Source organism: Emydura macquarii, unplaced genomic scaffold, assembly GCF_026122565.2.
Source record: "Emydura macquarii macquarii isolate MOO-44397 ecotype Brisbane River unplaced genomic scaffold, CSIRO-AGI_Emac_v2 contig_2897, whole genome shotgun sequence".
In the NCBI taxonomy this organism is placed as follows: Eukaryota; Metazoa; Chordata; order Testudines; family Chelidae; genus Emydura; species Emydura macquarii.
The window spans coordinates 6,697,404-6,715,086 of NW_027133034.1; the positions used below are offsets into that span (position 1 = coordinate 6,697,404).

A 17,683-nucleotide genomic window follows, 5' to 3' on the forward strand; every position below is an offset into this window, starting at 1 on the left:
TCCAGCAGCACTCTCTGGACCTGGGCTGAACAGTGTCGTTCTTCCCCACTCAACCACGCAGCAGCCAAGCTGTCAGATGTAAGGAGACTAGGTCTGGGTGAAGCAGCCGGCCGTTGTCCTGGGAGATGAGATCCAGGCGCAATGGCAGAGACCATGGCTGAGCTACAGAGAGGTCTCGCAGCATCCCAAACCAGTGCTGGCAAGGCCACACCGGGGCTACCAGAATGACTCAAGCTTTGTCTCTCTTGACTTTCACTAGGACTCTGTGCACCAACTGTATCGGGGGAAACGCATACATGAGATCCCCTGACCACAAGAACAGAAATGCGTCCGTCAGGGAGCTGTCCTCTGACCTCAGCAGAGAGCAAAAGTGGGCACATTTCCTGTTCTCCCTGGTGGCAAACAGGTCTACCTGGGGAATTCCCCACCTTTGGAAGATGCAGTCAGCCACCTCTCACTCATGGTGAGAGCAAAAGGACCTACTCAAACAATCGGCTAGGTATTCTTCAGTCAAGGCAGATGGACCGCTTCTAGGATAATGTTGTGCTCTACACAAAAGTCCCAGAGACGTATGGCTCCCTGGCATAGGGCTGGGGACCTGGCTCCTCCTTGCCTGTTGATATAGGACATTGCCACTGTGTTGTCTATGAATACTCTTCCAACCTGTTGGACAGTTGCAGCCAAAACAGGTGGCAGGCCAGTCTGATGGCTCTGAGCTCCTTAATGTTTATATACATACTTAGCTCCTTCTTGGTCCAATGACCTTGTGTCCTGAGGGTCCCTAGGTGGGCCCCCCCATTCCAGGTTCAAGGCCTCCGAAACCAGGGACCGTGTAGGCCTCGGGGCCACGAAGGGAATTCCTGCCAGTACTTGACCAGGGTTTGTCCACCACTCTAGAGAAGTGGGAGGTGATTGTGACCATCATGTCCATGGGATTTCTTGATGGAAAATATAATGCAGCCAGCCACATCTGGAGTGGCTACAAGTGTAGCCTCACGTGGTGAACCACATAGGTACAAACCGCCATATGTCCTAGCAGGCTGAGGTAACCGGGTGGCCCCATAGACTGGCTATAAGTTTTGTCATTGTCTGGAATCGGGTGTCAAGTAGCAGTGCCCTGGCTTGTACAGAGTCTAGGACCACCCTCACGAACTCTATTTTCTGAACTGGAATGATTAACGACTTCTGTTTGTTTATTAACAGGCCCAGCGACTGACACGTGTCTCTGACAATCTGCACATCTCAATGGACCTGCTCCCTCGAGCGGCCTCTGATAAGCCAACTGTTCAGGTAAGGGAAGACCTGCACCTCCTTGTGCCTGATGTGGGCTGTTACTACTGCCAAACACTTGGTAAAAACACGGAGAGCAGTGGAAAGGCCAAATGGTAGGACCGCAAACTGTGCACCAACTCTAAACCGCAGGAACCTCCTGTGGCCCAAGAAGATAGCGATATGGAAGTAAGTGTCCTTTAAATCAAGGGCAGCGAACTATTTGCCCAGATCCAGTGAGGGAATGATGGCCACTAAGGAGACCAGGTGAGACTTTAACCTTTTGAAGAACTTGTTCAGGGCCCTCAGGTCTAATATGGGCCTGAGGCCCCCTTTCGCTTTGGGAATCAGGAAGTACCTTGAGTAGAAACCTTTTCCCCTCTGGTTGTGAGGAACCTCCTCCACCGCCCCTAACTGTATGAGGGCTTGAACCTCCCAGATGAGGAGTTGCTCGAGAGAAGGGTCCCTAAAGAGGGACAGGGAATGAGGGTGGGAGGGAAGGATCGAGGTGAACTGAATGGTGTAGCCATTAGCCACCATGTTCAAAACCCAGCGATCCGACATAATCGCCTTCTAGGCCAGGACGAAGCGGGCATAGTGGGAGGCAAATGGTGGGAGACTGGATCTCGGGCACGAACTGGTTGGTCGTCCACAGGCGCACCTTCAAAGCCTATATTTCCACCTGAGGAATGGCGGCTCGGGCCTGGCTTCAAGGATGATGCCAGTGAATTGCCCCGGTGGCACTTGTAACCTCTGTTTCTTCTCCTATAGGGCTCTCCCTGGACTGTCCTCCAAAGCACTGCTGCTGCGAAGGCCTGAAGTGTCTTGTTGATGAGGACAGGGTATAAAGGCCCAAAGATCGCAACGTGGCCCTAGAGTCCTTTAGATCGTGCAGCCTGGAGTCAGTTTGGTCTGCAAATAGAGCAGCGCCATTGAACGGGAGGTCCTGGATGCAGTGCGTCCAGATGACTGGAGCCATGAGGACCTCCTCATAGACAGTGCGGAGGCCATTGCCTGTGCTGCTGAGTCTGCTGCATCTGAAGCTGCCTGTAGGGAGGCCCTGGCCACTATCTTACTCTCCTCCAGTATGGCCTTGAACGCCTGCTCTGAGGGTTGGGGGAGAGAATAGGTAAATTTCTTGAGCAACTGCCATATGTTAAGATGGTATCGCCCCAGCAATGCCTGCTGGTTAGCTACCCTTAGCTGCAAGCTTGCTGCTGAATAAATTTTACGTCCAAATAAATCCATCTTTTTTGCCTCTTTATTCTTCGATGTAGAGCTCATTTGCCCCTGCCTGTCTCGCTTGTTTGCCGCCGCAACCACCAGCGAGCCCAGAGCCAGGTGAGTATTCCAATATTCAAACCCCCTAGCAGATATTTAATATTTCTTCTTTGCCCACTTAGTTGTGGGGGGAAGAGATGTTGGGTTATGCCACAAGGCCTTAGCTAGTATGACCACTCCTTTGTGCACAGGGAGAGCCACTCTGGAAGGGGCTACAGATACCAGGACTCCAAAGAGTTCATCCACCAGTTCTTGGCACTCCTGTATCTTAAGGCCCAGGTTGGCCGCTACCCCTTCTCAGCAGGTCCTGATGTGTCCTATAATCGTCCAGTGGGGCTTATAATCATCCAGTGGGGCAAAGGGCCTGCTACTGCCTCGTCTGGGGAGGATGAAGAGGAGGCCAGCAGTTGAGGGGGTGCGGGCACCTCTTCCCGAGATAGTGTGGCCACTGATGGGCTGCCTGACAATGACTCCTCATGGTCTGAGTCAACGTCTAAAGCCGGTGCCATAGTGATGTCCTTTGAGGAGTGTGACACTGAAGCTCCTCATTGCCTCGAACGCCTCGGGCGTGGAAAGGACCAACAGGTGGCGCGGGCCTCTGCCACTCCCCAGAGTCAGTGGCGGCACGGTAGCCAGACTTGATGCCCATTTGGGCGGAGACCCTTTCCGAGCTAACTCGAGCTCCTTTGCGGTTTTCTTAGCCGGCTTCAGTGTTGTGCCCTGTCCAAGTGTGCCTTCTTCTGGTGCTTCTTTGGCACCGGGGATGACAAACGGTGCCGGGGGAGCTCTAATACCAGCGGAGCGCTTTTCAACGAGCCCATGGTACTTGGTCCTGAGTCCGATCTCGGCTCCGACGCCAGCCTGAGAGCTGCTTCCATCAGAAGGGCCTTGAGTCTTATATCTTGGTCCTTCTTGGGTCTCGGGCAAAAGCTCTTATAAATCTTGCACTTCACAAGGGGTGGGCTTCCCCCAAGAACCTCAGACAGCTCTGATGCAGGTCACTAAGTGGCATAGGCTTCTTACAAGAAGCACAGGGCTTAAATCCCAGAGACCGGGGCATGCCCCGACCTTGGGAGCTTTCTAGCTGCAAACCTCGCTAACTACTAACTAAATAACAACTTTCTAAAAACTTTGAAACTATACATACTGGTATTAGATAGAACAGAAAAAACCACTAGGAACACGGAGACTTGAGAGAGAAAGAGAGTCGTTCCAGCACCGTCATGGGCGGTAAGAAGGAACTGAGAGGATGGGAGCCAGCAGTGCCATATATGCGAGCACATGTGTGTGCCGCTACAGAGGGCGCTAGAGTCAATCCTACCGGTACTGTTAGGGGAAAAACTTCCAGCACTGGTGCATGTGGTGTGCGCACATACCTACATTCAGAATGGACATGAGCAAGCACTCAAAGAAGAACATCTCATTATTCTGTATTCATTTAAAAATTTTAGCACTTGGTGACATAGGTATGAAGAGCAGTAGTGAAATGCATATAAGGTACTGAGGATTGCTATTGAAAAAGAATGAATATGAGTTAAAATATTTTGGGCACTTAACATAAAATAAGCATTTTCAAAGTTTAACTTGATTCTCATTCTGAATTCAAAAAGCCTCAACTCAGTCTCTCTTTTGCAGGCAATGTTTTGCATCCACCATTAATTATCAGCCCAAAAGCTCTTACTTAGATAGCTAATTTGCAGGTGCAATCAAATAATTATATATCTAAGCGATAGCATTTGCACTTGAAATTAACTGTGGGTAAAATTATTTGTAGACGTAAAAGTAAGCTTGCAAAAATGTGGAGTACTCATTAAAAATCAAGCCCTCTAAGTTTATCTTTGCACTTCACCTAGTAAGTAGGAGAAGAGGATACACAACTGACTTTGGTTTATATATGACTATTAATACAAATGTAATTTGTAATTAAACATTGCTACAAATATTTGAAAAATCACGTCCAAATTATTCTACTATGACCATAAGAACGGCCTTCAAACATATACAGATTTATTTTCCCTTCCCCTCTTGATCTCTTTACTTAAGCCTTATAGTCAATTGGCAACAACTTATGTACAAGAATGAAGAAACATAATGATCAAGCAAATAAATGAAGTGCAGAATCATTTTATGCTTATACACTTTTTATACCAGCCTATTATATTTTACATATCTAACATACAATGAAAACAAAAAGAAATGTATTAAGCATCTACCTGAAAATGACGCTTTGTAAGTCAAATGGATATTCGATGATCCCTGTTGTTGGGACTCGAACTCTAAGCACATCTTGTTGGGTGGGCAGATAGGCAGGTTCTGCTATACGGTCCAGGTCGTTAAGATAGCTACAGACAGGGAAAAACAACAGGAACGCAAGACAGTGACACCATAATCCCACTGAGGGAAAGAGGAGGCAGAATATCAGGAAGGGAAATGGGTAAGTGGGGTGAAAAGTGTAACAAAAATAGAGTATACGTTTAAAAAAAAAGGTGCGTGTATGTGTATATGTGCACGCAAGGAAGTTCATGATTGTTCTTGCCTGCAGAACCCTGCTCTTAAAGAAATGCCATCACAGACTGGATGTTAGCAAAGAAACTACCACAAGTGTCTCAGTATTATGATTTTCCTGCTTTTCACCAGATTATGCTCGGCTTTCTCCTAAGGAATTCCTAGATGCAAACTACATAAGTACTCAACAGTGGCCAGTTTTAAAAACAAGACCAAGACAAAACATATCAGAGATATAAACTTGTGTAATTTTATATACAAATGTAGATATTAATTACCTAATATACAGAAAAGAGGTGTTCAAATAGATTTACATATATTTTTCTACTATATCTATATACAGAAGCAAACACAAAGACAGGGAGACAGATAGCTAGATACACATACCCAAAAATCCTGAACTGCTCTAAAACTGAATAGACTTAATGTAGATCAATGCCTGGTTAGGAAACTTTAGTAAGACAAATGGGACTCCCTAGGAACACCCAACTGGCCAGAGTCAAAACAAAAAAATATACCCTCCAGATCAAATGGTTATTGATGCCAGTTGTGGGCAATCCACAGATTTTAATGCCCAAATGGACCATTATGATCACCTAGTGTGACTGCCTGAACAATGCAGGCTGTAGAATTTCACCCAGAATTCCTGCATCAAGTCCATAACTTCTGGGTGAACTAAACCTATCTAAACTGAGCTTGCACCACCTCCTGCTAGTTTGGCAAATAATCTGGTACTGCAATAGGATCACTGTTAGTAAGGACTGCCCATAATTGGCACATATAATTCCCTTCTGCTGTGGTTTAAAGGGAGCGTATGATCATAAAATAGTAACGAAATGGGGAACAGCAGTATTGGTGTTGGTTTCATTAACGTGGAGGAATTGAATAGCTCTTGAGTAAGAGAACCACTTCAAAAACATAAGGCAATTCATCACTCTGCTATTGCCTCTTTGTTCTGTTTTGCTGATGCAAGGAGCCCATAAACCAAGTGGATCTGGCCACTTGGAAATGTGCCCAGTATAGAGGGCAAGGAGAATGGGGTGCAGCTGGAATGTTCTTGAGCACATGGCTATTTATGGGTACAAGAATGACCCCCTGGTCCACAGACACCCAGGAATAAGTTAAAGCAACCTTCAGGTTGCTCTAACCTATGCTGGGTGATAGGCTGCATGGATTTTTCATCTCTTCTTTTTATACCCATTATCTTTTAGGTGTATCACTTAAATACTGAAAATGCTGAATAGATTTTCTCTAGATGGATCCTTTTAAAGTTGCTTTTAACTTTTTAGACAAACCTAATAAGGAATAAATAGACTAGTTCTAGTTGCTTTGAATCATTTTTTAACTATAATGTCAGTAAATTGTTATGGACAATGATGGAAACCCTTTTACATTAAGGTAGAATGCAAGAATTAAAATATACACTCAGTTAGGCCTAGGAGGGAGCTATAACTACTATCATCAAAGCTTAAAGCGAAAATAAATTTGTAATGCAAGAAAACTCTACAAATTCAGACAAGTATTTTGAACAGCAAATCTCAGACAAATTTAACATATAGCTCCAGTGCTACTGTGTAAACATTTAAAAAAAAAAATCACTAATTTTGATCCAATCAGGCCTTTGTTTGAGAACAGAGTGAACAAAGTGGAACTCCTGAAATACCAATTTTTAAAAACAAAACAAAAACCAAATACTCTCGAAGATCTTGAAACACTAAGAACCAACCAACAACCCAAATCACAACTAGCTTTGGTTTTGCTTTTAGGCTTCAGGAAAGAAAATTCATAGGCCTGAATGAGACTACAAAGACAGCATTATATCCCACTACATTCCCAAATACAGCAGCAGCTCATGAGGACAGGGAAATTTTAGGAGAACAAACCTGTAAGCGGCATAATCAATTTGCTGTGGCCCACTTTAGGAACCTCAGTTGTGCTCTCTGATAGCATGATGGGCACAGTGGTAATTTCAATAAGTTATAACAATGTGCCAGGTGCATGGTTTTAAAGGGAGAATAATTTATTTTAAATGGACTTTGTTAGGTGGTCCAGATCATTGGCCCTGGTAAAGTCCCCTTGTGTCTCTGGAAACTACCTTAAAAAGGCAGCTGGTGATTCCTTTGTCATGGCTCCTACTGCTATGGAATACAAATAAATAAATAAATAAAATAATACTACTAATGGAATCTCCCTGGTTGGCATAAAGGTGTTGAAGCACTGTTTCCTTCTGCATATAAGGCATTCCAGGCCAGAGCGTGGAGGGAGAGGGCCACCTTTGCCTTCCCCATTCAGTGCAACTTAAGTTTCAGCCCTATATATATTTTAAATGCAAAACTCCTTACTCATTTTACTAGAAGCAACTCACATTGTTAAAACTGAATTTAGAAGTACTGTACAAGTCCATACAAATAAAAACATGGAAAGAAAGTTAAAGTTACAAAACAAAGCACCACAAAGTCAGCAAACAACACAGTTCTGGTTATCTGTGCAAACTTTACAATATCTCTTTGTGCCACTCATTATAAGTCTTTCAGAGTTCTATTTCTTTCCCTGCATATATTCACTCCCTAGGAATTTTCCATTCACGTGCAGAAGCAAGAAAAAATTGTCACACTATTAAGAGAATGCACTGCCAAATTCAGTACGCACACACAAAGTTCTTTTTACAATTCTTATTCACAAATCACAACTAGTTTTCATCAGGTCAACAAAAAATACAAAAGAATTCTAGATGCTATCACTACAGCTTTTCAAAAATCAGTTGTAATTCTTTCTTAAAGTAATGGAAACACATTCCTCCAACACCCTCTCCATTCTCACAAGCCACTGACCTATTATTGTTCAAATTTTCAAACAAAATTCACTCAATTTGGCTATTTCAATGAAGTTAACTAGTCAGTTTCATCATGTTTATACTCGCTTTCTAATCACTTTCTGATTTTTATATATTACCGAGGATGCAAATGTGGGTCAATGTTATTTTAAAAGAAAAAAGTTTCCATTGAGAGTATAAAAATATTCACAGAAACATTTCTATTAAAAGGAGCATTTATGTTGAAATTCAAATTTCGGTCTAAAATGTGTGTACTTGTTACAAACAACAATGAATATTGCTATGACTTTGAAAGAGTAGAGAAAAAAGTGGAAGTTACTCACCTTGTAGTAACTGGAGGTTCTTTGAGATGTGTGGTCCCTATCTGTATGCCATTGCGGGGTATGCACATGCGCTCGGAGTTGGAGAATTCTTGCAAACAGTGCCAGTTGGTATGTGCACATGCCCTCGCCTTTCTCATGTTTTCCACCAAAGGGATAAGGGGCAGAGCAGACTGACTGCCTCTCTAGTTCCTTCTCTACCACAAATCTAGTAAAGATCTGAAGCAGAAGGGAAGGAAGGCAGGTAGCAGAGTACAGATAGGGACCACACGTCTCAAAGAACCTCCAGTTACCATAAGGTAAGTAACTTCACTTTTGAGTACTGGTCCCTATGCCTATTCCACTGACCAGCAGTAATCAAGGCGGAGGAGGATGCAGACAGCAGAGCCATTTGGAGAACTGCTGTCCCAAAGGATGCGTCAGCAGAGGAGTTATGCATTAAAGCATATTGTCTTGCAAACAGGTGGATGAAATTCCATGTAGCTGCTTTGCAAATGTCACATAAGGGTACTTCCTGAAGCAATGATATTGAAGTTGCTTGCGCTCTTGCAGAATGAGCCCTTACCCCATGAGTGGGAGGAAGATGCAACAACTGGTAACAGAGCAGGATACAGACCAAGATCCACTTAGAGAGCCTCTGGGAGAACACAGCTTGACCTTGGACTCATCGTACTAAAGCAAGAAAACACTCTAGGTAATTTTCTTACTGGTTTTGTCCTTCGCAGATAGAAGGCAGGTGTCATATGTTGAGAGAATGAATCTTGTTAGTACCGGTGGACCCAGTTCGTATTCCTGGGGGTTCAAGAGGAGGCTTTGATTGTTGCCTCAGCGGGGAATAGTGGAGTGATTTCCTGGAAGAACACATAAAGCTCTGTATACCTGGCATATATGTCCCATTTCCCCCCCAAATGGCTAGTATATTGGTTCAGGAAGAGGATGGATGTATGGGCCCCAAGGCATGGGGTGCCAGCAGTCCCGAGATAAATGCTGAGGTGGAGGTTGGTACCAGGAAGTTCTGAATCTGTCTGAACTAACATTTCTTGGAGGAGATGATGGCTCCTCTAGTGGTTTGGATGCTCCTGAGGAAGAGAAGAAAAGGTCCAGATACAACAGCAGTACCAAGGGTTCCGACGAAGGAAAGGCACAGATGGCAGATGGAAGAGACTTCAGTCAAAGGCGGAGTCACAATCTCCCTAGTCAGAGAAGGTCCTGATGATAGGGGAAACTGAGGCTTGGGAAGAGCAAAGATGTCCTCCATTGTAGTGTAAGTCTTTGACCTTCCCAGAGTGTGAGGGGTCAAAAGAGGGAGAATCCATGTAGCTAGAAAGTAAGACTGCAAGGGTACCATTGGTGGTAGAAGCTCTGATTGTGCCAGAACTGATGGATCCTGACTTTTCAACTTGGATGGTACCAGTGGAGTATATGTTGCCAGCAAGGGGGGTCCGATACCAGTAAAACCCTAGCTTTACGGGATTTAGAATCACGGCCCTCAGATTTAGGATGTAATAAATCCTTATGGGTTGAACGAGCAGAGCTGTGTGGGACATCTTTGAAGCAGATTCTCTGCCTTCCCAACAAGACCCCAACAGGGGAGGGAGGAGGGAAGGGTCTGTAGGTATAGATTCCCCTGCAACAGAGTCAGACCTCGTGGTGGGAAGCATGCTTCATATTGATTCAGACCGATATACAGGGGGTGTTCCTCAACCTGGATCAGACTGAAGCCTCATGACCTCCCATGAGGTGTTTTCTAAGACAGAGTTCCCTCCCCTCACAGGTATGGTGAGGAAAAGAGTGGCAGATGTTACACTTAGCTAAATAGTGTGCCTCCCTAAGACAGTACAAACAGCAACAGTGATCAAGAAGGAGTAGGGAGTAAGACACACAGTTTTTGAAGTCCAGAGTTCTGGGCATAGTTCAGTATCCACAATGGGGTACAGGAGAGGGGATGGGATGTTCCTTGAGGTGGGGAATCTAACTAAAAAAAACACACTGCTAAAAGCTACAAAAACTAATAAAACCTTACTAACTATAGAGTACTGTATACAAAAAAGGCACTAAGACAATCTTTGTAGTATTTTACAGATTGAAGAAATGGAAGGAAACTCTGGACATTGAAGATTCCAACCCAGGTCATCTGGTAAGAACTAGAGAGGCTGTTGGTACACTTCACCTTTTGTGCCCTCGGTTGGAAACAAGAGTTAGGTTCGGTCATGCTTGGACCAATGGACACTGCTTGCAAGAATTCTCCGGTGTCAGGTGCATGGAGTACATGCACACAACCACAGTGGAATACACATAGGGACTAGAGTGACCAGATAGCAAGTGTGAAAAATTGGGATGGGGGCAGGGGAGAATAGGCACCTATGTAAGTAAAAGCTCCGAATATCGGGACTGTCCCTATAAAATCGGGATAACTAGACACCCTAATTGGGACCTGCACTCAAAGAAGAAAAATATTTTTGTTTCGTTTCTGAACTTGACCACACTTTGCCTGCAATCACTTTCACTCTTTTGTTGATGATCAGCTGCACTTCCTGTTTCAAGCAATATTATGACAACATCACTCTCTTGCACTAATTTGAGGAAGCTCACATGTATCTTTCCCCAGACCCTGCATCAGGAGGTCTGCCTAAAGCAGCAAAACATAGAATTTCCTTCTTGAGCTGTCTTGTAAAGTGAGTGCCATTTCCTTATTAAATCCCTCCTGACCACCCACGTCTCCTCTAGTACAATGAACTGACTAATTCATCTACTTGTTTTGTTTATTAATTAATCTTATTTAAAACACAATGAAAATGTACTCCATCAAGCTGTGCTGAGTAGGCACATAGCATTATTTAAGTTGAGGTGGTCCTTCCTTCCCTACCTTTCCCAATTGTTTTGTCAACTGCTCTCTGCATCATGTCTGAAATGTCTGTAAGCTCTCTGAGGAGGAATCAAGTCTTTTTACTTGTATTGGGAAGCGCCTAGCACACTACTGGGTGTCATTAAAACAAATCATCAATCATTTTTATTAATTGTATAACAACAGCATAGGTGTATATTATTACTTTTAACATTACATAACCAACTCTCCCTTTTTTCCTTGTTCCCAAGGCTTGTTTAAATTAAAGATGATGGTCTGTTTTTTTTTTTACTCAGAATTGCCTAGTGCTTTGTCATTGGGCTGACTATTTTTAAATGTTGCAGGGGACTGTGCAAGTGAAATTTGAGATCATGAATATTCACATTAAAAAAAAGGAGAAAATTACACAATGTTAAAAAGAAATCCCATCATGTAATTTTCAAATCTGTTGTTATAACTGTTGTTATAAACCTATAGAACGTTCCAAAGTTATTTTATTTATAATCTTTTGATTTAGAACAGCGGATCCCAAACTCTACCACACTGCATACCACCAACATAAAATGTCACCACCTGTTGTACACAGCCCATTTTTTATACACAGACTATGTATGAAAACCATCTTAAAACCTAAGTGTTGGGAGGGCGTTTCCCACTGGCGCAGCATAGTGGGGATGCCACTCATTAGAATTTAGGAAGTCGACAGAAGATATACAAGCTACTCTATGTAGTTTGCATATCTCCCGTTGATTGCCACCGAATTTTGCTGTAAGGGTAGACCAGGCCTTAATTAGTTGGTGGACGCATACCATTGGGAGGTGGCCTGAGTACCACTGGTGGTACACATACCACAGTTTGGGAACCGCTGCTTTAGAATAACAAGAAACATCCATAACAATATTGCCAATCTCAAACATTCAAAAATCGCAAGACAGCCCCGAAATTATCATGAAATTGTTTTTAAAATCCATGAAATTCGTAAAAAAAATAATATTCTGGGGGCCCTTCTATTTGCTCTCTGTTTTTGGAACCTTTAGGGTGTGCTTGGATCACATCTTCAAACCCTGCTCAACAGCCATGAGGATTGGAAACTTACTGTATTTTTAAAATGAAAGCTGAGATTTCTCATGTAATCATCTGTCTCCAGGAGCTGGGATGTTAAGAATACATGAAATATCATGAGACTCATAATAAAATTTCAAGTTGGCAACATTGCATACACAGGCTGGGGGCATCCTGCGGCTTATTTAAAATTACAAAACTAAATACAAATTTCAGTCATCTAACCTCTTCTATTGAGCAACAACTCTGATCCAAATAACCCACACCTCAGTGCATTAGCCATTACTGCAGATGCCCTAACTCTCCTCCAAGGCCAAGTAAAACAAATGGGCCCCGCTGAATGCTCTGAAAGTCAGCAAATCCAAGCTATTTTAGATAAGGGGTTTCCAGGGTTCCAAATAACATGCGAAAATTCAGTTCTTCTTTGCTGTTTGTTACTGCACTGATAGTTAAGGTCCTGAATCTGCAAGGTACTTAAGCACATATTTAATTTAGTCCTAATGGGACTACTGATGTGCTCAAATACCCTACTGAATTACAGCCTTAAACCCCAATCCAGCAGGCACTCAATGATAAGCATGTAAAAACATGAGCAAGATGTTGCATAATGAGGGACTAAGTGCTAGGAAAAGCCTGCTACTGTAAGCAAATTGTACATTCCAGGATACTTATTTCACTTCTTGGCTCTTTGTGCTAAATTTTCAAAGCAGCCTCCTAATTGCATTTGCAAGCCCATCCAAATGCATGCATGCACAAAACTCTTTAATGATTTTCTGCAATGCAATTACCCGTTTTCTGTACAGTACAAAAACTGCTGCTCTCACACATTTTGTAGATATATTCTAGGTATCTGTTTTCAAACACTGGACCTTTCCCTTAAAAGAAATCTTGTTGACAGCTGTGCTTCTAAAATAGAAATTTTCTTCATTTATTAATTTCTCAATTTACAACAGTAATAACGACCTTTCTATTTGGAATTTCCTGGGAACGGTCATTAGGCCCAGCGCAAAGCTGGAAAAACTGTAGCTACTTCAAAGTAGCAGCATAGTGCACAGCTAGCAGTAGCAGCAACTATTTAGGTCAAAAGTACGTGGCACTTTGTGTGTATTTTTCTCATTTGCTGAAACTTGTTTTATTTTGATTAAATATATTGTAGTTAAGGCCTCTCCTCATATTGTACTTATTCAGCTAAGCATTTAACAAAGGAGACAAAATGGCAAATTGCAGACAGTGACTTTAAAACACGATCACATAGGTCTCAGTAAATTTATATTACAGACCAAGTTAAAAAAGTTAATTATAGCTGCAATTTTTTTTGTAAAAATGAATTTGAGTGGCTGCTGAGGTAATTTTTCAGTGGAGTTGCTATAGTGATAGGCACAAGGTGCATTACCAAGGTAATGTGTGTGTAACAAGCTCTTGGCAACAGCTCTCTGCTGACGTCAAGAAAAAAGAGCTACAGTATCATAGCATATTTGGGATCTGTACACTGACTAGGAACCGAAAGGCACCTGTTGTTTTCTGGTCAGTGTTAAAAAGGGGTGGCTTTTTTAATAAAAGCAAGCATTTAAGTCCCAATCCTAAAATGATTACATGGTGGCTACAGAGCCATAATGGAGTTAGTGATACCTTTGAAATGCACCGTACTCCAAAAGTATTATTTGCCTAGTGCACAACATAAGTGGAAAGAATGGAGTAATGTCACCTAACTGGTTGTATATTTTCTGGCAAGGTTTCCTGTGGAGAGGGGCATGGCTGAAAGTGACACCAATATTCTGAACCTTGGAATAAAACCACAATGGTTCTGACCAAGCTCTTTGTGCCACTCTTCGGGAAGGCGAGCACAATCTCCTTCACCTTGTACTTGTAACCAAGGCCTCACTCAATCCTTATTCATTTCCCCAACGTTTAGTTGCTCTCCAAGGCACAATACACATGGAATACTTGTCCCCATCTAACAGTATCCAAGATTCCTTTCTAGTTGTCTTAAATAAAAAACAGAATTTATTGACATGATAAAATTAGAGAGACGAAATCATAAAAAGTAAGTACAATATACACTCACTTAAATGAACAGGATAGCAGGCTCCACTAAGCAGACCCCAAGAAACTACAAAATATTGAGATATTATATCTGACAACAGTTTTCAAATTGTAATTAGTCAACCAGTGGTGCATGCAGAGCACTTGCTAGTAGTCCTTGGGAACTGGCAGATCCTCCTCCTGGTTCCCATTTGCTTCTACAACTGTCCTGACTCTTCCTTGCCCAAAAAAAAAACCCAAAAACCAACAACAAAAACCAAACACCATGGCTCAGAGCCACTAAAAGTCGATGGATACAGGGAGGCGGAGCCAGCCTCGCTGCCTCTACTACTGATTGCTGCTGTGAAGGAAGAAGTCAGGAAACACCATCTGTCCTCTGAATGAGCAGCTGTAAATGGGACTGCCATTGGTGGGAGATTGTTTCCAACAGAAGGCTAACAGGCATCAAGACAGGTGGGCAACATGTCCAAGAGCAACAGAAGAAGGGGGTTAGGTGACTGCTCAACAAGGTAACAGTCCAAGGGAATGTGGGAGAAAGGAGACAATTGGCAGGGCAACTTTTGTAAGAAAGGAGGAGTACCAGGCAACAGGAAAGCCTGGATAGGAGAAGAAAGGGACAAGATGGCAGGGAAGCATGCAAATAGTCCAGCAGGATAAGAAAAAAAATACTGATTTTTCCACCTTCACCAGCAAACAATTCTGCAAATTGAATTTCTATAATTTCAAACTAAATTGGCATATAGATTTTGTATAACAAGATGTCAAGAAAATGCACTAAGAGGATGGGGAGACATGAAGAAAGAAAGAGCAGTCTTATAGCTATGGCTTCTATTCAACTGCAACACTTCTTATTGTCTCCAAAGTGGCAGATGAGATAGCTGTGATGAATCCATTTGACAATAAGAGCCCAATAAGTCTTCCAAAGCATAGACTTGTAAGGCTAATGGAGCAAGAAATACCTAGGTGAATTTCATCAGCATAATGATGGTAAGTCTTATGAACACGTGATATATTCTTAAGCGAGGCTGCATATGAAACTTGTTGCTGATGAGACAGAATTGTTATCACCACTTTCTGAGTAACTTCTAAGTATGACTGTAACCACTGGAGGACAGTTCCAGACACACTATCAAAAATTGATCTCCAAAGCAACAAAAAATCTGCTGAGATATCCACTGTCAGGAAAATGGTCAATCTAAAGCTAACAGGAATTTGTTCCTTCAAGTCTGCCAGTCTCTGCCATGACTTGCTATGACATAGGAAACCATGTGATATTTTTCATCCAATGGAAAAGAAAAAGTTTGCCCAGGAGACCTCAGAATAACTATTCCCCATATACTGTATCACAGGCGAGGTTTACCAGTAACATTTTATATGTAAGCACGCTCATATATGTCCAAAGCTAAAGCCGGGAGCTGACATTTTCCAAATACAAAGGTTTGAGCTACACTGGAGTAGTAATAGTGAACATTTTCATCTTATTCCCAGACCAATGTTCTGCTGACAAAATGCGAATACAAATTTCCAAAAATTGCGGCAGTTCACTGGCACAAATCTCCACACTGACTCCGCGAACAAAGTCTTCACAAAAGATCTCTCTCATACACACACCAGACACAGACACTCTAAAATGACAGTAAAACCCTTTGTCTAACCAGAGCTTATGAATAAGGCTGCCTGAAAAATAGAGAGCAAACAATTTAATTGACCTCCCCATGCTCCTGTCCTTTAGGGAATCGGCCTGCAATAGAGCTGAGACTGGAGGCACCCTGGTTTTGTTTTTGCAAAACCAAACTCTGGCAGATGAAAACCAGCACTGTCCTACCATCTACTGCAAAACAATAAGCTGTGATTTTTTATTGTTATTGTAATCGTCACTCATACTAGTTGATGCATGATTTCAAGGAAAACTCTCACAATTGTATAGAAAATGTATGTACATTTTACACCCCTCAGAGCGCACACATGCAAAATATTTCTTGGAGAAATGTCACATTTTAAAAGCTGATGTAGTGGGATTTTTCTAACCTCCAGGATTGATGCCAACAAAACTGAGATAAGTATCCTCTGGGTAATGTCACAGTCACTCTGTTTTATGTATGCAGTGAAGTAAATGGAATTGATTTTCAGTGTATTAAAACAAGCTGTGAACAAAGCTATAATGTAAACAAGTACTGTCTGCATCCTCACAGCTTTTATTAACTTGGGAAGGTTCATATTCCTGGGGCGTCATGCCATTATTGAAAATTTAACAGGCACATCTGAGAAACATATTAGAGTTTCCAGGGAATATCTAATATAAATCTAAAAAGAACACAATAAACCTCAGGGCTGTATGTGTGGAGTGGAAGGTGAACGAGGAGGAGGAGAAGGATGTATTATGTTTGTTTTATTCTTATTCTATCCAAGCCCTGCCCAATTGCCTTTCTCAACTAGGACTTGTTTACCTGAGTACCTGGCAGGCAACCATTACCAGCAACAAGTCTGGAAAAGCAAATCATCAGAACCAAAAAAATGTCCACAAATTTCAAAATTCTACTATTGCTCTAGATGGGATATGAGGCTGAATAATTAGTCAGTTATGAAAGCAAATCCAGAACTGTAAATACATATATATAAGTGCCCATTGCATAATTATTGTATTACTCTCCACCCCGTCACAATTTTTCGAATTTCTATCTTAAGGTTTTCTATAGCACCCACCACTATTTTATCTAAGCACGTTCCAGTTTCCGTCTCTCTATAAACATTCTTTGGTTTATGTAAGGAAGCTTATTAAAGGGAGAATCAGTTAAAGTTTTATTATTAAAAATAGGAGTGTGCGTGTGTGAGACAGAGCGCGCAAATGAGCACAAGTTCTTTTCCTTGGTCTTACCTCAGTGGAGGGCTATAGAATGCATGTTGCTTGGGATAAAGGCCTGTCATTTTTATTGGCCTGCAAAGCTATAGGCATACCTATCTTGTTGTATAAATATTATATAAGTAACAACAGCATCTTCTACCACACTGTAACATGACTGGATGCCTGACAAGGTACTGGAACAAATTATTAAACAATCAATTTGTAACCACCTGGAGGATAATAGGGTGATAAGGAATAACCAGCATGGATTTGTCAAGAGCAAATCATGCCAAATCAACCTAATTTCTTTCTATGGCAGGATTACTGGCCTAGTGGATGGAGGGAAGCAGTTGACAGGACATATTTTTATTTTAATAAGGCTTTAGTCTGACATGATAGTCTCATAAGTAAATTAAGGAAATATGGAGTAGATAAAATTACTATAAGGTAGGTGCATAACTGGTTGAAAGACCATACTTAAAGAGTTATTAACAATAGTTGGCTGTCAAACTGAGAAGGCATATCTAGTGGGGTACTACAGGGGTCAGTCCGGGTCCAGTACTATTCAATATTTTCATTAATGAAATAGAGTGGAGAGTTTGCTTATAAAATCTGCAGATGACACCAAGCTGGAAACCAAGATGGGAACACAAGTTCCCACACAAGTTGCAAACACTTTGGAG

General features: G+C 42.2%; 1 protein-coding gene across 1 annotated transcript in view; it reads right to left on the reverse strand.

The window, feature by feature from the left end:
- LOC137167121 (guanine nucleotide-binding protein G(q) subunit alpha) overlaps window positions 1-17,683 on the reverse strand; it is a 206,677-nt gene that overhangs the window by 49,403 nt on the left and 139,591 nt on the right. Inside the window, exon 4 of the mRNA XM_067569124.1 lies at window positions 4,764-4,892. Coding sequence (XP_067425225.1) covers window positions 4,764-4,892 — 129 coding nt within the window. The remainder of the gene's footprint in view (window positions 1-4,763; window positions 4,893-17,683) is intronic.